The sequence below is a fragment of the Leptonotus elevatus genome, chromosome 10, assembly GCF_054856555.1.
Source record: "Leptonotus elevatus isolate MCC_2025b chromosome 10, RoL_Lele_1.0, whole genome shotgun sequence".
Taxonomy (NCBI): Eukaryota; Metazoa; Chordata; class Actinopteri; order Syngnathiformes; family Syngnathidae; genus Leptonotus; species Leptonotus elevatus.
The window spans coordinates 16,875,883-16,901,396 of record NC_141248.1 but is presented as its reverse complement, the minus strand read 5'-3'; the positions used below and the strand labels follow the sequence as shown (position 1 = coordinate 16,901,396).

Genomic DNA, 25,514 nt, shown 5'->3' with positions numbered 1-25,514 from the left:
TGATTTCAAACCAGACCTTGGACCCCCTAATTTGTAACCTTAAACTTTTACTTCAAGCCATAATTTGTAACCCTAAACCTGCCTTGAAATGTGATTTTAAACATCTACAACTTGCAATAGTGAGGTTTGAAACCCTAATTTGAAACCCGACCTAAAAAACATAACACGGTCTTAAAACTCGCACTTGAAACCCCAACCCAAGTTCCAACCATACTTTGAAACCTTAAGCCTGGCTTGAAACCCTAATTCATAACCTTAAAACCTTTACTTGAATCCATCATTTAAAACCCTACCTTGAAACCCCAACACTGACTTGAACCCCAATTTGAAACTCTAACCCTAGTATGACACCCTGATTTGAAACCCTACCTTGAAACTCTCAATTAAAACCTCAAAACCTTTACTTGAAGCCATAATATGAAACCCTAAGTTTGCTTTAAATCCAGCTTTGAATCCCTAACTAAGGCTTGAAAACCTCATTTGACAACCTGATTCGAAATCGTGCTTTGACACCATAACCCTGCTTTGAAACCCTAAAAACGTTCTTATTTCAAGCAGTAATAATTATTTCAAGCCCAAAATCATCATATGCGAATAATAGAAATAAATGAGTACTTTGCCATGTTTTAAAATATAATTGCTAAAATGTATATCTTAAAAAAGTACACCACTTTTTTTTAAAAACTTCATTATCATTAGATTCTGATTCATTCCTTGCCTCAAAATGTGAAGAAGGAAAAAAAAAAGCACAAATGTATGTTGTTTTAGCACGACTCCATGTCAAGACAACAAATCGAATGCAGTGTAGAGCGTTTGCAGAAGCTTTGCAATCTGCTGCCCCCTGCTGACAGACAAAGGAACATCCTGGCCTCACAATGGCAGCGGGATCAAAAGAGAAGAAACATAAATCCCATTCCTTCCGTTTCCATTGCATCCCTCCTCTTCCATAATAAGCATTGTGCGTGCAGTGCAAAGCGCCGAATGGCGATTGTATTCGATGCGCTCGTGCCGTTTGCCGTCCGCGCACGAGTCGGCAAACGTCGCGTTCATCTCCTCTCTGAGCCGAGGCCGACTTTTGGGTCATGCCCAATCGAGTGCTTCTTTTAGCTTGGCTGCATACCCGCAAAATCCACAACTCGGAAGCGCGAGCCAACTAATCTGCCTCTTTCTGTCTTTTTTTGTTCTCTCTTTTTGCAGATGTGCTCACTCGTGTCGATTTCCTCATCTGCCTCATTGCACCTGCATCCGCCCTGCAAATCCGCCACCATCTTGTTCGTCATGCTGCGAGCTCTTTTATCATCATTAGGAAACTAGAAATGTCATAGACTGAACTAGCGGCTCTCAAACATCTCCAAAAAAAAAGAAGATACTTAGCTTTCCACGTATGACCGTCAAGAAGAATTCAGTACTGTGTTCATTGAAACTGAGACAGATGTTTATTCCTAAAAACTATGTCAAGTATGATATTGTGTACTGTTTGAACATTAACTCATTCACTGCCATTGACGGCTATACATGTCAAAAATTCACTTTATTTCTATAAGTTTAACATTTTTTTTCCACTTTTGTTAACAAAAGTATGAAAATCTAGATATATTTTTTTTTTTTACAGATATAAAGTTTGTGATTAATCGTGAGTGACTAGAGAAGCCAATTTTAATCGCCGGACGCCCCTAATTTTTAATAATGTTTTTTTTTGTTTGTTTAAGAAAAGATTATTTAAAAAAAATTAATACTTTTTTTTAAAAGAAAAAAGCAGCCAGGTTTGAATAATGTAAGTAAAAAACAAAAACAAACATATTAATAATATACTTATATGGCCAACAACATCCCCCCCCCCAAAAAAAAAAAATTAACCGGACTTAATTTTTTTTGTTTTCTTTCTTTTCTTTTCTTTTTTTTTACAGACATGAAAGTACCATTACGATTATACATTAAAAGATAAAACTCACTAAAAGTAGTAAGAGGGTTTCAAGCTAAACTTTTTGCAAAAAAAAAAATATATATTACTATAATAATTCACATGTAGTGAATGAGTGAGGAACCTTTCTGAGCAGCTCCAGTTTGACTCAACACAAGAAGATTAACTTTCCTCCATCACCAACAGGATCAAGTCAAAGACGTCCAAACTCCAAACCAGAGAAGACAAAGCGGATTTGCGAAGTTTGGTACAAACTGCGTGCGTATGTCTGCGGGAAATTCTGCTATTTTGACTACACACTTTGGTATATGTTCAATTGTTTCACTTATACAACGTTAACATGCTTAAAAAAAAATTGAAACTGGCTTTGGGGGACTTTTAACTTTCTAATGTGAAATAATAAGAAAGACCAAAGGTGCGTTTCCTTCACAATATTTATTCTTAAAAATGAGTAAGCAGACAAGTTCATGTGTCCTGTGAACACCAAAATGTGTGCAGAACAATACAGAACACTAGACCAACTTTTTTCTTCTTCTTCTTCTCCTTCATTATAGTTCTATGACGACAAAGAGCTTTTGAGCTGCCATTGACAGCGTGTTCGTCTGGAGATACAGAGCACAGGTTTCCTACAAGGTGAACAATCGTACGCAAACGTGTTAAATATACGTGGCTAATACATGCGAGCGAGGAGGGAGATTGGCATTGTGTTGAAGAAGAACGTCGCAGCTTGGGCAGGGGGGGCCTCAAACGCTTTACACTTGCATCCATTTCCCCTCATCACTTACTTTATGCAAACAACTCGCACCTTCCTCACGCTTTCTTTGCCCCCTCCTGGACAAACTGCAGAGTTCCATCGCCCTCCAAGGACAAGGGGCAGGAAATAAGTGAGGATGAGAAAATGAATGGCGTCAAATGAGCGATGCTGATATTGAGCAACAATGAGGCCAGCTCATCTGCATGAAATAAATGGACGACGTGGACAGACGAGGATTTCACCTCTGGTGATGAAAATAATACATTGGTGCTATTAGTGAGAGTTATCCACTTCCACTTTCAAAGGAGTCAACCCAAAAAATTAATTATTGTCAATATGTTCTATGCAACCCTACTAGTCTAAATGCAGTATTCTGGTTAATATTGTGTTAGTGGAATATGAGTTAAGCAGCAACATCCAGCAGTTTTTATCAATATCAGGAGGCGGCCATTTTGCCACTTGCCTATGACGTGGGTAAAAACGACTGGATTTTGCTGCATAACTCATATTACACAAACGTAATATTAATCAGAATGTCATGTTCAGACTAATGAGGCCACATATAACATATTATTGTCAAGAAATGTTTAAGGATGACTTCCCCTTTAATTGGTCTGGATGATAGGCTATATTTGTTCGTCTTCTGTGTCAGCGTTCAGAGGTGGCAAATCCAAGTCCAAAAAGTAAAAACCCTGCCACAGTTTGGCTTTAGAACCAGTTGCTAGCTAGCTAGCTCCCATGGTGCTCGTTTACCTGCTAGGGAGCTAGCTAGCTAGCTAGCATCGGGGGCTAAAGCCAAACTTTGGCAGGGTTTTTACTTTCTGGTGCTAGCTAGCTTGCTAGCTCCCATGTTGCTCGTTTACCTGCTGGGGAGCTAGTTAGCATCTGGGGCTAAAGCCAAACTGTGGCAGGGTTTTTACTTTCAGGTGCTAGCTAGCTAGCTCCCATGGTGCTCGTTTACCTGCTAGGGAGCTAGCTAGCTAGCTAGCTAGCATCTGGGTCTAAAGCCAAACTGTGGCAGGGTTTTTACTTTTAGGTGCTAGCTAGCTTGCTAGCTCCCATGGTGCTCGTTTACCTGCTAAGGAGCTAGCTAGCTAGCTAGCATCTGGGGCTAAAGCCAAACTGTGGCAGGGTTTTTACTTTCTGGACCTGGATTTGCCACCTCTGCCAGCGACATATAGTGGTAGTCAGAACAATTAAATGTGTATTCTGTGTATCGCATTTATATCTTCTGTCCGTGTTCTGATGCCGTTTTTTTGTTTTTTTGCAGGGGTCTGGTGTCAAAGAGGCTAATAATGAGTAGGCGGAAGGTAAGAGCACAGGCGCAAGGAATGAAAGTGCAGGGGCAGAAGCCTAACGGTCTGTCAGTCACAGTGTGAAAGCCTCAGCATAATTACGATGAAATGACACATGCGGACGTAGAGGAGGGCAGAGAGAGGTGATTTGTTCTTTTTTCCCCCTTTCTTCTTCCTAAGACTCGGCCTGCCGGTCGCTCACAGCCGTGAGAAGATTTTCCGAGGCTTTAAACCTATTTTGATTTACTCATCAGCGTCGCTGTGAAGCTCCCCCAGCAGAGACGGGGGAAATCACATAAGCCCCCGAGGAACCGATATAGCCCAACGCCACGATCAATATCCTCACCACTTCTTTCTGTTGAATCCAATAATGTGATTTTTGTTTTTGTTTTTTTCTATTGTTGCCATGCAACGACAAATTTAATGCGGTTCGTCAACTGTAAAAGTCTGTTCGTCTAATACCCAGTCAAAACTTGATTACATTATGAACATTATTAGCATATTTAAACGGAATTGTTTATGGTAAAATAAATCTTTTCAGCATATCAGTATCATCTACAAGAAGATGCAATTGATCCTCTTGAATCAAACCTAGTATCGTGAGATGAATGATCCACGCATTAATTTGCTGATCTAAGAACTTTTTACACGTGTAATCATGTATGTTTTGTTTATAAGCACAAATTGTACAACGTGAGCACAATACATTTGAACACGTTTTGGTTATTGTGCCTTATTTGAAATGTTTTGACTAGAAATTAGACATTAAACAGGATTGTAGCATTTTACAGCAGCATGTCTTCATACGTCGCGTTTGACTGCTTTCAGTGCCCTCCTATTAAGTTTCGAAGTTTAAGACTTGTTATCGCGCAGCACATGGACCAAAAGCTGCTACATTTGACATATTTGGGCATCTCGTAGCAAATACGAGGCATAAGATGTGTACACTGTGAGCCTCGTACAACACGACTGTATTGTTCTCAAGGCACAGACACTAATTGGCAATATAAACATGTCATCAAAATCAACTTTTAGCTATTAAATGGTTAGCAAAGAAAATGTCTGCTTTAGTGACAAAGTTAAAAAGAACCCAACAAAAATGTGTTATCAAAAGTTTGTGCAAATCAAAAGCAGACTAAATATCTGATGATCCATTTTGCTAATTTTTTCCCTTTTTTTTTTTTTACAAAATCAAAATAAGCCTTTGAATTGTTTCACATTTGTGTGATGGCAGCTGATGGTTGCTGCCATTTTTGTAAGGGTTGAACTTAAGCGAGGCCAGCAAGTCAGTTAGAAATGTGTTTCCTTCTCTGAGACGGTGGATATTTTCCCATCAGCCTTGAGCATGGCGTCGTTGGCGGCGTACGGACTGAGCGCGGCCAGCTTCCCTCGCATTTTCAAATCCGGGCTGGGCGTCGTCAACTTTTTCATTCTCTGCAGAGGAGAAGAAATCCGAAGAGGAGATGGAAGTGAGCCTCTGGTTCTGGTCGGCACTTCCTCGTGAAGGTCATCCAGAGTTTGGTACGTATTTATGTTTAAATATATTTTTTATTTTTTTAATATATTATATAATAATATATAAATAATTATATAAATACATAAATATATTTTTAAATATTTCTTCATCACTGTGAAAACTCAGAAGAAGGCTCTTCTTCTCTATAACAATTTGGAACCACTATGAAATTAATTACTGCCACCCACAGGACTGGAGTGGAATAATATCAATCACAACTTCTTGAACGGAACTTACGCTTCACAACCGGAGTGATATTGTCGTTTTCAATGTCTCTTTATAAAACCTTCAGCACACTGTCTGCCATTTAAAGTATGCGTTGTCATAAACAGTCATGCACAGATAAACATTACGTTGCCATTAGAGTATGTTACTGACCCCATTTGCTGAGAGGTGCTGATGGCAATAAACAAAATGGATAGAGCAGAGCAGTAATAAAATCAACAATTATAAGCTGAATTAGACGTGTGACCTGCTAAGATTGACATTTTGTACACTTAAAAATGAGCATTGTGAGCTCCTGGAAGTCGAACCTCTTGGGCAATACAGGATAGGCAAGTGTGAAGGCAACCCGGGGGCCCAACGTGGGCGCCATAAACTTGGGGAAAAAATACCTTCAATATTCCGTATTTTAGTACCTTGTCTGAACATGAAAACTTGAAGATCTGCAGGTGTGCATGTCTTTACCTCAGAGAAGGTCCCGGGAGTCTTCCAGATCATCCATATCATCCCCAGAGGAATGCACACCATGGAGGACATGGCCATGAACCAGCCGATGCCGTAGCCCCAGTCGGGGTAGGTGTACACGTTGTTGTACTTGAGCGGCTTATATTTGATCAAGAAGAACAGGAAAATAGCCTGCAGGGCAAACGATGAAATGCACTCTTTGAGGTATTGAACACTTAAAAAAAAAAATAATAATAAAAAAAGGCAATCTGTTATTTATTAATCGTGAGAAAAATCAGATGAAATGGCGATCTGAAAACAGTTGGGTCAAAAATAACCCAAACTGGGTCAAAAAGGGGCAGACCCAAATTTTTTGGGGTTATTCAATTAACTCAAAATGTTGGGTCAAATAAATAACCCACAAAAACAAAAACAAAATTGGGTTGCTTTGTAGGTTATTCATTTAGTTTGTCCCACCTTTTGGGTTAAATAGCTCAAAAAGTTTGTTCGAATAATTTTTTAAGCAATTCAATCGGGTTATTCAATTAACCCAAAAAGTTGTGTGAAATGAATGATCTACAAGCAACCCCAAAAAATGGGGTCACTTTGTGGGTTGTTAATTTAGTTTGACAGACCTTTTGGGTTAAATAGCGCAAAAAGTTGGTTCGGATCATTTTTAATGCAATCCAATTGGATTATTAAGCCAAAAGGTTGTGTAAAATGAATAAACCACAAACAACCTAAAAATAAATAAATGGGTCGCCTTGTGGGTTATTAATTTAACCCAACTTTTTGGGTTAAATAACTCAAAAAGTTAGGTTGCCTCATTTTTGACCCAATTCAATTGGGTTACTTAATCAACCCAAAAGGTTGGGTCATATTAAGAACCCACAAATAAACCCCAACAAACTGGGTTGATTTGTGGGTTATTAATTAACTACATTCAACCAACTTTTTATCAAATTAATAACCCATTTATAATAAAAACATTTTGGGTTGTTTTGTCGGTTATTCCTTTTTTGGGTTAAATAACTCACAAATTTGTGTCGGTCCATTCTTGACCTTATTGTTTTTGAGTGTGGGCATTATGTAAAACCAACATGAACTTTGGCCTAATTTAGTGTCAGGCTGCTGAGCTGGACGGATCCTGAGTGGGTGGCGCCCATGAGCAAGGCATGATGAGAAAAATCCCCATAGATGGTGTACTCAGTTAATGAATGAGTTTTGTTCTTAAAGCAGAGTAACCTAACCTATGTTAAGTAGTAAATAAAAATAAATAAATAAATAAATGAGTAATAAGGCTCTTGCTTTGACACACAGAAAGTGTGTGCATCTGCCTATCATTCTACGTGGACTTGCTCATCTCAGTAATAGTGTGTGTTTGTGCGGTGGACTCACAGCACAGATGCCCGGGGTCAAGATCATCCAACACCATTTGATGAAAAAAACGGGCTTGTAACCAATCATGTCCTCAATGTTTCGGTAGAATCTGTCGCTGCCTGAAAAACATAAATATTGCCCGCTCTTATTTCCTCCATCGGCATCAAACGAAAGACATGACTGAACTGTGATGACGCGACGAGGCCTTGACGTTTTTCTCTGCCGCTATCCTCATTACCAGCAGATGGCAGAGTTGCCACTGGCTTGATTTTCTCCACTGCTGTCTCCGTGTGTGAATAGTGAGCCGACAGGACTGGACCGCTGTTATTGAGATGAAGTAAGAAGTCTTGAGTGATGTCTTACCGTACACCCATCCGATGCATATAGACTCAAAGATGGCCACAAACAGCAAGCACATGCCACTGGCGGCGTATGAGTCAAATAGCTGGAAGACGTACATCCCGCCCTGTAAAGGAGACGAGGCAGGCATGTAAATATATTTAGATTTGATGGATTTACGGGGTAATATATGCGGGACGGGCCGAACATATCCGATGAGAACCTTTTGGTTCTAGGATGTATAAGAAACAAAAGTTGGAGCCGGAACTTGAAGTGGAACTGCGCCTACATTAATCCCCAGTATGACGCATGGACAGTATGACCCCGAGGGGCCATTTGCAGCGATCTGATTGGATGATTTGTGCAATTCTGTGTATAATCTCGCCTTTCATCTCGCAGGCAAAATGTAATGTATCAGAGCTGATAAGGAAAGTAATAGCTCCCCCATATCAAAGGAAGTGCACTTTCGATGACGGGGGTCGTTTCAATCCGTTGAGAAATGGAGATTGTTGATGTTGTTTTCAATAGCAGATAAAAAAATAAAAATACACAGCATATAGTCTTCTGATTAATACGCAAGATTCTGTCATGTGAGCCGCAACCAACTGCAATTATTAATTCAAGGGCCTCTTCCAATCTTTTTTTAAACAAACTCATGCAATCATTTAAAACTGTATTAAAATGATATTTTTCTCCTCCGCACATTATAAAATCTTGCGTACAGTACCAGCGGAGATTCACTTTGGCCAACGAGTCTGTTCTTTCCCGCTAAAAGGACACTCATGAATAAAATCTGCCATGAATCTCAGAGCAGCGTTACGTCAGAGATCTGACCTGCTTGCTCGTAAATAGAAAATCTACGCACTGTGTCCATTGTTTCCGCTCAATTCTTAAACAGCCTCCCAAAGGACCTTTTAAACATCGCACTCTGTAATTGTTATGGTATATAATCCATAAGGGCTGTTTTGTGGCAGATGTGTAAAAGTAGCTGCAAATATCGGACATTTTAACATACAGGTGTCACTAAGGATGACCCAATAAAATAAAAATAAATCATTGAAATTTGTAGTTGTAGAGGAGGAATAAAACTTTTGTCTCGAGTATATAAATTCAGTCTCGTGCATTTGGTTTCACATTTAATGGCGCTTATGGACTCTGTAGAGTACAGAATGGTTGAAGAGTGGGTGGATGGAGGACAGCGCTTACAGAAGCACCAGAAGCTTTTAGTGGGTGATATAAGGAACGACTGTTGTTGCAAAGTACAGGACAGCATTAAAAGCACGGGAGAGGTGGCGGCTGCTCCACATGGTGCATAGTAGAGTAAAATCTACAATCACAAAAATGGTCTGTACCTGCTGGCTTTCATCTGGTGGTGATGACGAAGACAGTGATGATGATGATGATGATGATGATGATGATGATAGATCATGGAGTAGAAATTGGTTAACACAAATTGAATACAGTACACTCAATTGCTTTTAAATATAATGGTGCTTTTAAGATACGTGTGACTTGAGTTCAGGGTTTTTCAATAATTATCACTCCCAGTTAAAATACATTATTAAACTAAACATAAACACAAAGAGAATGTTTAAAATACTCAAATAATAGCTTGAAGCTAACACAATATGGGAATTGCCGTAGACAGGCTAAAATGACATCACTGTTGCTCAGGCACCAATCAATCCCAGCTCACCCGTTTCCTGAAGCTGAGCCGTGATTGGTTGTTACCTCTGAGCAACCATGATGTCATTTTCCGCTGACAGCAAGTGACAAAATGGCCGCCATCCGTGATGGATAAAAATGGGTGGGGTTTGCTGCGTGGTCGCAGGACAAATTCTCTTCATATCTTTAGGCACAACTTTATCCACAACATTTAAGTGTAAAAGCCTCACCTCTGTACACATGATGAGTCCTATGAGGAAAGACACTATCGACATGCCGAGAATCAGCAGTTCTCTGCGGTAGCCTCTCCTGAACGTCTCTGGGTACATATCAACCACGGCCGTCACCAGGCTTTCCACGCACACAAACTGGGGAACAAAGGAGACTTATTAGCATTCTATCACTTTAGCATTACATAATAGCAGCTATCCATTGAGGCAATTGTGCTACTAGCCGAGTTGTTAGCATGCTAGCTATTAGCATTCTATCGCTTTAGCATTACATAATAGCAGCTATCCATTGAGGCAATTGTGCTACTAGCCGAGTTGTTAGCATGCTAGCTATTAGCATTCTATCGCTTTAGCATTACATAATAGCAGCTATCCATTAAGGCAATTGTGCTACTAGCCGAGTTGTTAGCATGCTAGCTATTAGCATTCTATCGCTTTAGCATTACATAATAGCAGCTATCCATTGAGGCAATTGTGCTGCTAGCCGAGTTCTTAGCATGCTAGCTATTAGCATTCTATCGCTTTAGCATCACATGATAGCTATCCATTGAGAAAATTCTGCTGCTAGCCGAGTTGTTAGCATGCTAGCTATTAGCATTCTATCGCTTTAGCATTACATAATAGCAGCTATCCATTGAGGCAATTGTGCTGCTAGCCGAGTTGTTAGCATGCTAGCTATTAGCATTCTATCGCTTTAGCATTACATGATAGCAGCTATCCATTGAGAAAATTCTGCTGCTAGCCGAGTTGTTAGCATGCTAGCTATTAGCATTCTATCGCTTTAGCATTACATGATAGCAGCTATCCATTCAGGCAATTATGCTGCTAGCCGAGTTGTTGAGCATGCTAGCTATCAGCAACAAGGTGTTATGTGAATTGTGTTTGCTTGTGTTCACCTGACTGTCCAGTCCGAGAAAGATGAGCATCATAAAGAAGAGGCAGGCCCAAAGTGGAGACAGAGGCATCATGGTGACAGCTTTTGGGTATGCAATGAAGGCAAGCCCAGGACCTGAAAACAGACGTCGGTTGATTCTCGCCATCATGAGTCTGATATTTTTATCTGGCCCCTTTTATTGTTCATGAATAAAGCACAGTAGCTTTTGTCTGCTGTCAGCTCATGTTTCCGTTTGCTTCATTTGCAGCATCTACAGTACACTTGCATGTTCACAATCAAATGATAATTCAGCTCACTTTTGCCGTTCTTATCCTGAAATGCAAAACAGACACATTCATCACTCAGCTGGAGAAACTGTGATGCATTACGCTGCAGCAGAGATAAATGGCGCAGAACATAAAAGCGGGCGACTGATGATGTTTTTGCTGTTTTTGAATCAACGCTAACTGCTTCAAAATAAGATGCAGCAGGCAGTCGTGTTATCTTGGGGCGACCGACTCTCGGGAAAAGCATTAAGTTGTCTCCTCGCTGTGCTCCGAGACAAGCATTTGAAATCTCTCACGCTGTCATTCTCACTAAATCATTCATACCAACTTGAATAAATCATCAAGTTGTGGTCTGAGAGGCTGTGCCAGTGTGAAGTTACACAATCTGCATTCGCATTATGATGGACGAGGGAAGGAAATATTCAGAAACTCCACAGCCTATAGTTTGTGATTTCGATACGCCCACATGACAAACATGTGGCTGCGACTTCGGTTCCGCACTCACCAGACTCTGCCACGGCCTCGATGGGAACATTCTGTTCGTAGGCCATGAATCCCAGCACGGAGAAAATCGCAAAACCTGCCACAAAACTGGTGCCGCTGTTCAGACAGCACAGCATGATGCAGTCCCTGAGGAGAAGGTCAGGAAGAGATTACGCACCCAAATGTCATGACAAATTCAAATGAGGACACAACTGAAGTCATTCTTACCTGTAGCAGTTGTTGTTGTACGCGTTATAACTACCAAGAGCGGTAAGGCAGCCTAAGCAGATGGCGTAGGAGAAGAAGATCTGCGTCCCGGCGTCCACCCATACCTGCAAGTAATGCAGCATACATTACCGACAAGGACCAGTATTTCCAATGTTTAAAAGTCTACACACCCCAGTCACCCCTGTTCAAACGACATTTTTTTGCGATAAAACCTATTTATTTAGAAAAGGCCTATAACTATTATGTTTTTTTGTCTCTCTGTAGCACTTTGAGATCATGCTGATGAAAAACGCATTACAAATTGAATTTAGTATTAGTATCATTATTATTATTATTTTATTAATTATTTATACAATTAATAATTGCCGTATAGTATTTGAATAATAATAAATTATAATAATAATTATTATTATTATGTTATTAATTATTTCTATTATTATTTATTATTGTATTTTAACAATAAAAATAAGAGACCTAAAGCGCCCCAAAAAAACAAAAAAAACATCATGAAAATATATTGGCACCTTAAGAATAATGCCCTCAGTCAAATTTTGACACCCCCCAAAAAATTCCTAAACATCTCCTCATGATGCTGGCCAACTATACTAAAATCAACTACATTCTTAATTAAACGGATAAATCTAATTTACCCCTGAAATGAAATTATTCATAAATATAATATCATCAGAAATTTTCATTTTTTTAATGTTTTCTGAAAAAAAGGCCCCATTAGTTTAGGAAGGTGACAACAATTTGACCCTAGTTCGGAGCAAAATGGATCCTAAGGTGCATTATGAAACCAGTTTGAAGTTGCAGCACAGGACCTCTGAACCCGCAGACCTAGCATGGGGTGCGAGCAAATTCAAACAGAATGCAGCACGGCTCTTTAAAAACTCCCTCACATCACCATTCAGCCACTAATCTCATTTCACCACCGCAAAACAATTCACAAACGCACAATCTTCGCTCCCTCCTGCGAGTAACCACGGTAACTTCCGTGACCCCACAAACACAGTCCTGTTCCTGTGGAAGAACAGCCCTTTTCTTTCCTAATGTTCATTAATGTTCCCTTTAGTTCGTCATGGGCTGATGGCCGCACAGCGCAGGGAAACCTTAACGGCCCGGCCCCCGAGAGAATCTCTTGTTGATGTTGTGCCTAACTTGGTCGGCTTGTGTTTGCAAGTGTTGAGTCTTGGAAACGTATTCAACATGTGAAAAGGACGCTAGGCCTACTCTTGCTATTACGAGCTACTATTGCTGGTTTCGTTCTCAATCGTGTATACCGTGTATACATTATTGTTGATCTACTGTATGTATAGTCAGCAAGCATGCATTGCCACTGCATAACCCTAAACACACTGCAATAAAGAATTTCAAAGTCCTGGGGTGGCCAAGCCAGTCCCCAGACCTAAACCCCCAAATCTGTGGACAGAGGTGAAAGTCTGTGTTGTATTACAAATTTGGAGTTATCTTTTGTTGTTGACCAAATTTCAGTATTTTCCATCATAATTTACTAATAAATTATTTTAAAATCCTACAATGTGCTTTCCAGATTTTTTTTTTCACATTCTGTCTTTCACAGTTAAAGTGTATCATGATGAAAATTACAGACTTCTGTCATCATTTTAAGTGCACTTTTTAAATGTTATTTTAATTTGTTATGTTTTTTAAGTGAACTTAATTGGTGGCTGACTAAATATTTTTTGTATTGTTTTTTTTTTTTTTTTTTTTTAAGTGCACTTTACTTGCACAATCGGTGGCTGACTAAATATATATATTTTTTTGTAATTTTAATTTTTTTAATTTTAAGTGCACTTAATTGGTGGCTGACTAAATATTTTTTGTAATTTTAATTTTTTTAATTTTAAGTGCACTTAATTGGTGGCTGACTAAATATTTTTTGTAATTTGTTGTATTTTATTTTAAGTGCACTTTACTTGCACAATCGGTGGCTGACTAAATATTTTTTGTAATTTGTTTGTAATAAATTTTTAAATTTTAAGTGCACTTAATTGGTGGCTGACTAAATATTTTTGATAATTTTATTTTAAGTGCACTTTTCTTGCACAATCGGTGGCTGACTAAATAATTTTTGTTATTTTTTATTTATTATTTATTTTTATTTTAAGTGCACTTAAGTTTTGCCCCACTCTACATTTGAATGCTCTGATCTACATATTCACACTAAATAATTGATCATAAGGTTTACGGCCGAATCCACAAAGGACGCCACGTCTTATACACGTCGGAGCGTTCCCTCACATCAGTCACGTTGCAGATCGCAGACATCTTATTGGTCGCACCCGCACCCTCAACCCCCCGTGGCAAATGCCCTACGCACCTACGATACCTTCTGCGTGTTAGTTAATTAGATGCTATTTATCAATGAGGGATCATTTGCATACATATTGCATGCATATGGCCTCATTTAAATATGTGTAAATGAAACCAGCGCACTGAACCGCATTCTGCTTGCGAAGTTAGCGACGCATTTGACCACCTGCGCGTGCTTTGAGAATAAGACGCTCCCCGATTGCTCCATTTTTCTTCGGCCCTTAGTGAATTGCAGAAACTGTGCAGATTAATACAACTGAGACATCTTCATAATATTTGATTGAAGTTATTTTTCTGTTCCCGATTGCAAGTTTGATACAAGGCAGCTGCGATGCTGACATTTGGCAGACACAAGTTGATCTCATTGAATACAGCGAGAAACAATTACGACATGAAATGAGATTTTTGGAGAAGTGACGTTCATTTTGAAAAGTTCAAATCAGGTCAATTTGTGATTTTTACTGGAATGGAATGTAGTGGAAGTCTGTCATATTTGTTACTTTTAGATGTGGTTCGATTGTAACTGTGTGATAGCGGGAACTTACCTATTGTACAAACACTCACATGACTTCAAACAGATTTGCCAAAGTCATAACTGTCTAATGTTGAAATATTAAATATCCAAAAGTGAAAACCTTTAATCCACTGACCAATGACATCATAATATTTTGCTACAGTTGAACAGAAATGAAGTCAGGTGTTTTTTTTTTGTTTGTTCTTTTACAGCCAATGTAAGAGTTACTGATGATAGTGAGGAAACATAATTAGGGTAGCAATGGGAGAAAGTGTGAGAAATCAAGAGAGGAGGAGTGATGCACAGCACTTGTAGAGTAAGGACATGGAGCTGAGCTAACACACACACACACACACACACCCCACACACAGCCAGGAAGTGAACAGAGACCTGATTGTCCTCCGAGGAAGCCAATTTAACATCAGTGTCAGAAGTAATGTCTTCCTCTGTCGCTTCTATATCACCCTCCTTAACGACCTCTGTTTGGGCTTTTGACCCCGCCCTCGCCCCTTCAACACACTCACACACTTCCTCAATTCTTCTTATGTTTGCAGTTGAAAAGAAGTCTAAAATGGACGCTGACTTTTATCAAGCCAATTTTTCAATTTGGACAGACTGCAGAATTCTCACATGTCCAAAAGCACTTCTCCTTCAGGAAATCATATAATAACGCTGTCTGGCATGGATGATGTTTTATACCTTATGTTCATATATCATATCATATAAACATCAAACACAACACCAACCAAAAAAATGCTAATTTATTGCACTGTTATTGATTCAAATACTAAGGCCACGTCACCGCCGCCAGCCATGCACATCAAAGTCTGCACTCACGCTGAACCCCCAACGAGACAAAACACCTTTAATGCTTTGTAGAAGCAAAAGGTCTGCGATTACGTCACCTTCCCAAACTCTTTAAAAAAAATTCAAGAACGAGCGATGCAATAAATGAAAGGTTGCGCCATGCATTGCAACTTACCTTTGCGGCTGACCAGCCTCTTCTGCACCTGTAGCATAACAGCTATCCATTTTAAACAAAAGAGGTTTACTTAAATGTGTCCTAACCTAACTGTTTTCACTCATTATAAATACAATCTTGAGGCAACATAAGTTTTTCAACACTTAAAATTGGGTTCACATTAACAGACGATGTGGCTGCAGACAAATAGAATCGATTTGAGAAAAAATATTACATTTTGGGATTTTTCACTCATTAGCGACATTATGCTAATTAGCATTAGCTAATTCTGCCGAAAGGTGAAATGTAGCTGCTAATTGCTATTGGCTACCACGGTTGCGTTATGTAATTTTGGGACTTTTGTCTTGTTTGTCTAATATAGAGGTATCTCTGGTAACTGTTTCAATCTAACTACGGTATCGCGACATTATGCTAGTTTTTATTAGCGACGTTATGCTAATTAGCATTAGCTAATTCTGCCGAAAGATGAAATGTAGCTGCTAATTGCTATTGGCTACTACTGTTGTGTTACGTAATTTTGGGACTTTTGTCCAATGTCGAGGTATCTCTGGTAATAGTATCAATGTAACTACGGTATCTAGCGGTATTATTGGTATCTTTGGTATCAATGGTTCTCTATCAATCTATGGCAGGTGTCACCAACGTGGTCCCCGTGATAGCCTTCAAGGACCACTTGAGTAGCCCGCGGGGCTGTTCTAAAAATAGCTCGGTGTGAATTTGGTAATGACAATATTTCAAAAAATAAATACATAGCATAGGTCAAAGGTCAGTGCTGTAGCGTCTATATAATTTGAGCAAATTTGTTGTTTGAAGTGCATATAAAACTGGCAGCCTTCGCATTCATCAATAATACCCAACAAGAAGCCCTGATCCATGGCATCTCGTATCAATGGTTGGTATTTATAGAATCAAATGTATATTTATTTTTCTATCCATAAATCTATGGTATCAATTGTATATATGCGATATATCAAGCCTATAAACCGCATATTCCAGACAAGATCAGAAAGATGATTATATGTGACCTCACTAGTCTAAACATTTGTGAAAAAGTTATGAAGCAAAATCCAGCCGTTTTTATACATCTCAGGGGGCGGCCATTTTGCCACTTGCTGTCGACTGAAGATGACATCACAGTTGCTCAGGCAACGACCAATCACAGCTCACCTGTTTTCTCAAGCTGAGCTGTGATTGGTTGTTACCTTAGACCTGAGCAACTGTAATGTCATTTTCACTTGACAGCAAGTGGCAAAATGTCCGCCTTCTGATATTGATACAACCATTTTGCTGCTTAACTCATATTCGCAATATTAACCAGAATACCGTATTTAGACTAGTGGGGCTGCATAGAACATATTATTATTGTCAATACATTTTGGGGGGGGATTACTTCCCTTTTAAAGTGTTACACGTAAATCTCAATCTTTTGGATTCTGGATGATATAAACATTCAAATACTTGGCAGAACAAGGTCCAAATAAGAACAGGGTGAGGAAGTTATCTCCGAGCTTACCTGAGGATCGGAGAGACGAGAGATATCGGGGTACAGGTAAAACTTGATGCCTTCATACGCTCCCGGCAGCGTTACTCCTCTGATCAGCAGAATCAGCAACATGAAGTAAGGAAATGTGGCTGTCACATACACAACCTGCAGATACAAACACATGAGGAATATGGAATTTTTGCCTTGATTAAAAAAATAGAACGGTAAATTGACTTTTTTTTATATAGCGTTTTTATCTATACCATCTCATGCCCAAAGTTCACACACCATTGGTAGGCTGCTGCAATGCAATGGCGTTGCCAGGTCCATTGGGAGCAAATCGGTGTTTGTTGTTTTGCTCAAGGACACTTCCACATGCTCACCGGGGGGTGAGGATCAAACCCACAACCTCACGGATGGGTGACGACCACTCTACCACACAGCCAAGCCTCCCCAAAACTAACAAGAAATCATCTGAGGGGTGAGGATCGAACCCACAACCTCACAGATTCACAGATGGGAGACGACCACTCTACCACAGAGCCATGCCGCCCATAAAGTAACAAAAAATCATCTGAGGGTTGAGGATCGAACCCACAACCTCACAGATGGGAGACGACCACTCTACCACACAGCCATGCCGCCCATAAAGTAACAAGAAATCATCTGAGGGGTTAGTATCGAACCCACAACCTCACGGATGGGAGGTAACCGCTCTACCACACAGCCATGCCGCCCCAAAACTAACAAGAAATCGTCTGATGCTAACCAGTTGGCTGTAACTGCCGATTGTACGTACATTACATAAAACATACAGTATATCGTGTTCATCAAAGTGGAAAGTGTTTTGTGAGTTGATCTTAACATCTCAAGAAAACATTTGAAAGAAAAGCCGGCAACATATATCGGCTGGCTTTCTGGAACGCAGTCAACGGTCACCAATTGAGGACAGAACGGAACAGAACAGAGCCGGCCGGGCCAGCAGAGTGAAAAGAAAGCGAGGGCTCCCTTGGCTCAGTCTCTTAAACGGGAGGAGCCCGTAGGAGTGATGCTGGCAGTGTGGGAAAAAGTGCTTCAAAGGGACGCACAACACGCGGACAAATACACAACTTCATTCACAACGTGGAAGTACACACACAAAAAGCTGAACATACGCCTTGCGCAGCACACGGAATTGCTTCTTCTGCTGCATTGGCTCTAAATATAGCAAGACACTCAATTCCGAGCTGAGCGCGTTATGCAAACATTTGTAAAGAAGCAAGAAAAAGTCATGTTTTATGATGCTCAAGACTTATTAAGGCTATGCACTTCAAGATGTGCTAATCCCAACATGTTCAACTGAAAAAGATGTCTCCTGCTTCTTTCAGATTGACATCCATTACACATCCTAAACCTCTCGTCCTCCTTTTCCTCTACTTTGGGGGGGGGGGACCAAAAGGGCAATATTCACTCCCTGCGTGAACTTTTGCCGGCGTTGCCGTAAATCTTAACGGGAGGGCTTAAATGTGAGAATGGCTCGCAAACAGTCACAAAGCAAGCAGCTTAGCGGTGTCGCGGCTGAATGGGCCCCGTTGGGTCTGTGGGGGGAGAAAGTGAGGGAGGGAGGGAGGGAGGGGCTGAGGATGTACTCTGCATGCTCCTCATGAACGCTCCCCTTTTCCTCCAGTGAATACAGGAATCAATCTTGGACCGACTGCTAAAGCCCGGCCATGAAGGAGCATTCTCCCCTCGTTACTTCACAGACACACAAAAGACACTTTTGGGGGAAATCAGCATTGCCGCCTCGTTGTTTTGTTTTCCCTCTATCATGTAGAATGTGAACCCATTCATCCTCCCCACCCTCACGCGCCTCTTTTTTTTTTTTTATTCTGTTTTGCCATTCTTGCAACCCTTTTCCACATTCTACCGCCATCTCCCAACTTATTCTGGATCAGAGGATTTTCCGAAAGGCTGCTGGGTGTGCTTACGAAGCAAATGGGAGCAAAGTCGTCAGTAAACCGTTTTTTAAGAAGATGAAATCAGTGCCATCTCACCTTGCCAGTCGACTTGGGTCCCTTCCAGATGCAGAAGTAGCAGATAAACCAGGCCAGTGCAAGGCACATGGCCAGCTCCCAGCGCACCCCGCCCATGTGCTCAATGCCATCAGATATCTTCAGGACTCTCCGTCTGTAGGGGCCCAGGAAAAGACTGAGAACTGGCGGCTCACGAGACATACGAGTGAAGGCCGTGTCCGTGTATTTGTATATCTGTACCCTACAGCATACAAAGGGGGGCATTAATTTTTTTTTTTTTTTTTTGCCATGCTAGCATAAAGTGTAATTGCACATCCACTACAGTAGGTGGCAGTGGCGCTCGTTGTTAATGTGCACAAGGAGTGTTAGCTTCTCTGGAGAGGTGTCCCACTTACAACCATTTTGTCGACAATTTATACTATTTAAAGTCATGGCAGAGAGTTGGGGGAGGAGATTGCAAAATATTTTGTTCTTCCTTGGGAGGGGAGTGCGTAATAAAAAATAATTTAGAAGCGCTGACATAGATACAAATGCAACATGCAAATGCAATCAACTTGCCCAACGAGCAATGGCACTTTATTGTGATATTGACCCATACCGATGATCACAAAATCACAAAGTTAACGGCATTCTTGGCAAAAAACAATTGTGATTTAAACTACAATTCTCATCTCTTGTGCTTTTGAATAGCAAGAGCCCTGGCTTATAATATGGTACACTGAAAGGAAAAGAAAAAACGGAAAATGGAAATTTGGACAAAACGGCAGAGCTGAAAAAGCTCATCAGCCTCACTGGCAAGCAATGCAAAAAACTAAAAACACGTTGTTTTGGTCGCCCGAGCAGATGACACCACATCTACCAACAAGAGCAGGAGTCGCCAACATGGTGGCCCGCAAGGACCATAGCCTGTAGACCCGCCCTCCTCCAAAAACAGCTCAGCCATGACGGGCCGTTGTGATTTCCTAGGAATGTTGCAGAAGAGATATTTGAAAACACTTGAAATAAACCTTTTCCGGTTTTATGGGCGATTTGCCATTTTATCCTCCAATAGAGGTGACAATTGCTTAAGAAAAAGAAAAAAATAAAGCAGATTTGACCTATATTGCACCGCAGGTCGTTTGCAGCGGCAAACCAACACTGTGCTTCCTGTTTTGTCAAAGCATTTCCAGGCAACGGCATTGATGGAGGATGCGAGGCGGCACAGCTAAACGCCGTTTGCCAAACCTTGGCCACCGGGTTCACCCCCGGAGATCCTGAAGCAGCCATTGATCACGGTGACATGTTCTTGGTGGCAGGCCACAGGCAAAGTCCAACACGGCTACCCGAGCTGTCGCCCCTGGTCAGCCACAAATGCTACCTTGAAACACTACCATCTATCTGGATTGCTCTTGAGTGCTCTAAGAAGTGATTTGAGGCATGTTTATTGTTCGGCATTCATCTTCAGATAGACTTGTACGCATTATGCTAGTTAGCTAGCTAGGTAGCTAGCTATAGCAAAGGGTGGTATGATATATATACTGTTTAACTGGTCAGTCTGTTGGTCCTTCAGATGGTAAAATATTTTCAAATAGTATCAATGTATTCTCTTTGGGCATGTAGTTAAAAGACATTTGTCAAAATTGTGAACTTTCATATATGGGAGGTTTTCATATACATTACAATTTTATCCAAACACACATTTTCCATTTACACGTTCAACATACACTAACTGAGGTTTCATGCGTGCTGGTTTTACAGTGGGTAAAGATTAAACAAGGCCTTAACCGTTTGGAGCTGTTTTTGCTAGCTACGTAGCGCTACTTGGTGAGTCATCCTTATACCTGACATTCGGTGAATATTCATCATCATTAATTCAAACTCAAATGATATGTAATCTCTGAAGGGTGTAAAATTGGAGCGTTATGGTGTAACCACAGGGACTGGCAACGGGACTGGAAGTGCGGTCAGCATTGCCCGCTGGCAAAAGCTGATCTGCTGCCACACTTGTGACTCCAGCTGAGAGACAGCCGGCCTAGTGGACCCTGCTGACAAATATGAAAAGAGCTGACTAATTATTTCGAGGAGCGAAGTCGAGGAGGTCAGTGAAACCGTCTGAGGCTGTCTTAAGATTTTTCAATCAATATTATACACGAGGCTGTCCGACTTGGGCTCGGGAGATGTTCGCTAACAAAGAAATGGCTGCAGTGCGATGGAGTGGGAAATTGTTTCATTCATATTTGAGTCAGATGAGCGACAAAATCTGAAGATTACTGAAAGTATTGAAGCATGGAGCTGCCAATGTAGAGTAATTTTTGGCACATACAGTTTCATATGTGTCATGTTTAAATATTTAAATACGCTCGAACGTATTTCCAAATATGTTTGAGAATATTTACAAATATGCTTGAACGTACTTACAAATGCGTTTAAACCTACTAGCTAATGTGTTTAAACGTATTTTAAATACATTCGGAGAAGATTGCAATTGCGTTTGTACGCATTTGCAAATACTGTATACACTCGACCATGTTGTAGACCATAGGTGTCAAACTCCGGTCCTGGAGGGCCGCAGTCCTGCAGGTTTTGGAGGTTTTGGATGTTTCCAATCAGCAGGATCGTTATCAGGCTTATGCAGAGCTTGCTGATGAGCTGATGATATATCATCTGTGTTGGAGAACGGAAACATCCAAAACCTGCAGGACTACAGCCCTCCAGGACCGGAGTTTGACACCTATGTTGTAGACTAAATGCTAAAAACTATTGCCTTGTGCATGTGCAAGTTATTTTATTTTATTTTTTTAACACTTGGCCTATAGTACAGTATATAAATATATTTTAAAATGAAGTAAGTAAAAATTGTTTATACATAGTTTTTATGATTTATTATTATATCTGTAACGCATTATTTCCAGCATTTTTTCCCCATAATGGGGAAAAAATCCATAATAATTCATAAAAATGATATCAAATAATAATAAATCATAAAAATATGAACTAATTTAATTTGTAATTTTCATCATTTAATTTTTTTTATTTTAATTTGATGTAATTTTAAGTTTGAACGTATTGGTATAATGTAGGCCGAATGCAACAAAAAAAAGAAGAAGTTTTTTTTTTCTTTTCCTTTTTTACTTGCACATGCGTAAGTCAGTACTAGGGATGTAACGATAACAGCAATATTGTGATATCGCGATATCAAAAATGCCACAATATCGTCACGATATGAAAAGCAGCACGTGTGTTAAAAAAGTGTCAGGTTGATTTCCATTTGTGCAGTTGTAGCACACTCTGGTGGCTAGTTTTTTTTTATGTAGTTTAATTTTCATAAGGGATGTTTTGGCCCTTTTAAGTTTAAAATCCACGCTAATGGTCAGATGAAGGGGAACACAATATGCTTGTGAAGCGAGTCAATACGTGGAGGAACTCAATGTGTGCGTGCATTAGCAAGTAAGTGCCTCAATATTAAATCTTATTAGAGCTTGCAGGTGGTTTATATGTATTGCTGTTATGTACGAAAGCAGAATATTGTGCTTTTTTTTTAGTATGAGGTCATTTTTTTACACTAATATGACCTTTTTTTTAATATCGCCATCCTCCCCATAATATCGTGATAATTATCGTATCGTGAGCTTCGCATTGTGATAATATCATATCATGATGTTTGGATATCATTACATCCTTAGTCAGTACTACGGAGTTGGCCTACAAATATGTTTGTATTTGCATTCCAACATATTTGCAACCGTATTTTAATACATTCGAACATCAAAAATATTGACTCCACATTGGCAGTTTACGTAGGAAAGCGACACAAGATGATGGGATAAATTGGACTGTACTCACTCCCAGAATTCAATAACAGGAGAGGTCGCGTTGGCGTTTGTAATGTTGGTGGCATTTTCTCCATAGGAGTCGACGCAGTTCTCTGTGGAGACACATTGACCTCATTGGCTTGTTGATGAGGAACAAACATGAACATGAGCAAAGAAGCTCCTCTCTCCCACCAGTATTCCAGTAGTGGCCACAGGCTGCCCACGGAAGCTCAGTGGTGAAGCAGTTAAAGAGGTAGAAAATGGCCCAGGCGAGGATGACTACATAGTAGACGTTTAGATGAGCTTCAATCACCTGGGTTGCATAGCCAATGCCTGAAAATGGCACACAAAAAAAAAAAATTGTGAGATGGCATGTGAGTGATTATACTACGACGGCGTATTAGGGCCACGTATAAAAAAAAATGTAGAGGCCAGGGGCAATATTCAGAGATTTTTTTTTGCAAATTTGGCACTTTATAAAGTTGCAAATTTGGCACTTTATATAGTGGCAAATTTGCGAGAATTTTTTTTCAATTTTTTTTAACTCAACTGTTTGTGCCAATGCTTTTCGGTCGGGTTTCCAAATAAGGAGATAGTAATTGCTTTAGCATAGATTAACCATATCATGTTAAGCATTCGCTCTTTAAACCGTTGTTAAAATGTATATTTACTTGTACATTTATGTTTCCAGAATTATTATTTACACATTCATACATGTTGGTATTTTTTTGTACAAGTATCTAAATTGATGTGTCGAGTCTTCTGCTCTCCGTCATTCACCTATGGTATGCTAGCATCTGATTGGATAGTGTTAGTCAGCTGATAGGGGATCAGGAAGTGTTGTCGCTCTGCCTGCTGTGAATGACAAGTAAAGTTTTAATTTAAGAATAAATCCGTCTCCATTCTGCCTTTCCATTTTATAAAGTGTCCCATTAACCACCATCGAATCCTCACATGATTAGACTATAGCTATGCAATGTGTATTTTTTGTAAGTTTCTGAGTTTTTTTCTCGCAAATTTGCCACTTTTTTTAAACTCGCAAATTTGCAAGAAAAAAATTTGCGAGTTTATAAAGTGGCAAATTTGCAGGTATTTGTCTTGGAATATTGTCCCCGCCCTCTAAAAAAAATATATATTTATACGTGGCCCTAATACGCCGCGGTATTATACAACCCGTTGAAATATCATGAGGGCGTTCTCACCCTCAAAGAGGGGGCAGACTTTTCTCCAGCATGTGATTCCTCCCTCACTGGTGAACTGACCAAGGGCGGTCTCCAGGAAAAAGACGGGGATGCCGCAACATATGAAGAAGATGACGTACGGAACAAAGAAGGCACCTTGAGAAAAATAAAAACAGCAACAAGTCAAGAGTACAAAACTGCCCCGGTGACGGCGACCTTTCTGCTAAATAAGTTGCCTTGAGGTCAACATCCTTACCTCCTCCATTCTTGTAGCAGAGGTAGGGAAACCTCCAGACGTTGCCCAGCCCGATGATTTCTCCGGCCACAGACAGGAAAAACTCGATCTTGTTGCTCCACTGGCCTCTCTCGTAGTACTCCTTGTTGTCCAGGCTGGAGCTGGAGTCGTCCGTGTCCCTGCCGTCCTCCGGCTTGCCGTTTACAACCGGCTCGCTCTTCTCGGCTGTCATGGTTGCGCAGAATCTCCAGCGGCGGAAATGAGGAACTTTCGCTTCAAATGCAGCAGCACGGCCCTCCGCCCTGAATAAAACAGCAACAGTGGGGAAGTGGAGCGTGCCATTTCATTAACAATTCATTTCTCTTTTGCTTATGAAAGAATAGAATAAAAAGGAAATAGCAAAATTGGAATAAAAAAACCAACATTTGAATAATTCGGAGTCATAGACAGGTGAGGAAAAAAAAAGTTGAAATGTACTTACCAATTTAGACTCCTAAATGCAACAGTGGCAACACTCCGTTCGGCTCGCTCAATAATGACACCTTGGCAAATCGTAGGGGAAACAAGAGCGACTTGGGTTTTTAATTTCTGCTCTCCAAAAGATTCCCAGACGTGGTTGGTCTGCGTTGCGCACCGGGCGATGGACGGTGTGCGTCTGCGCTCCTGCTATCCAAGCGCGCCGCTCTCAAGCGCCTCCACTTGGACTAAAGCCACATGGTGGGAGGGAGGTGAAGGCAAGGCACATGATGGAACACGGAGGAACGCTGGCATCGTGCAGGTGAAAGGATAACAGGATACTATATAACAGCGACTTATGGCTAACCCAGTGCTTCTCTTTTTTTTTCACGCCCCCCCCAGAAAGAAAATAATATTTTGCGTACCCCCAACTCTCCGCCTTGACTATAAATAGTCAAATTGTTGTAAGTACACCCCTGCAGAGTAGCTAATACACCTTGCGCACTCTCTGACAATAAGAGCATTACTGACACCTACTGCAGTGGATGTGCAATTACACTTTATTGTAATACAGGAAGAAAAAAAAAGTTATCAGGGGTCACACACCTTCCTGAGCTCCCCCACCCCTATTTGAGAAGGACTGGGCTAATCCAACCTCAAAATTCAAACACCCAAAGGAAAATTTGAAAATGACATGTATACAAAATATGTACCTCAGAATTTGGTCTTTCATCTGGTACAAATTTGTATGATGTAATGATTCCAAATAATATATAAAAGTATACAAAGTGTGACACCAAGCCCTGGTCTCCCTGTGTCACAGTCAACTATTCCAGCCAAACACAATAATTCTCAGGCCATGTGCTGACATCATGCATGATGTTGGGT

General features: G+C 40.4%; 1 protein-coding gene and 1 long non-coding RNA gene across 2 annotated transcripts in view; one reads left to right on the top strand and one right to left on the bottom strand.

Moving 5' to 3' along the window:
• LOC147167384 (uncharacterized) overlaps window positions 1-3,091 on the top strand; it is a 94,349-nt gene extending 91,258 nt beyond the window's left edge. Inside the window, exon 7 of the long non-coding RNA XR_015096279.1 lies at window positions 1,198-3,091. This is a non-coding gene — a long non-coding RNA (uncharacterized LOC147167384). The remainder of the gene's footprint in view (window positions 1-1,197) is intronic.
• Window positions 2,338-24,952, bottom strand: slc6a11b (solute carrier family 6 member 11b). The gene is made up of 15 exons (XM_086086923.1): window positions 24,652-24,952; window positions 24,192-24,472; window positions 23,957-24,091; window positions 22,947-23,087; window positions 22,786-22,867; window positions 18,985-19,117; window positions 16,982-17,116; window positions 11,639-11,742; window positions 11,433-11,557; window positions 10,663-10,775; window positions 9,767-9,904; window positions 7,896-7,998; window positions 7,551-7,651; window positions 6,174-6,344; window positions 2,338-5,404 (listed from the first exon to the last, which is right to left on the bottom strand). Exons 2-15 carry the CDS (start codon window positions 24,400-24,402, stop codon window positions 5,261-5,263), a joined length of 1,836 nt encoding a protein of 611 aa, XP_085943049.1. The 5' UTR covers window positions 24,403-24,472; window positions 24,652-24,952; the 3' UTR covers window positions 2,338-5,260.
• Between the last annotated feature and the right edge of the window lie 562 nt (window positions 24,953-25,514).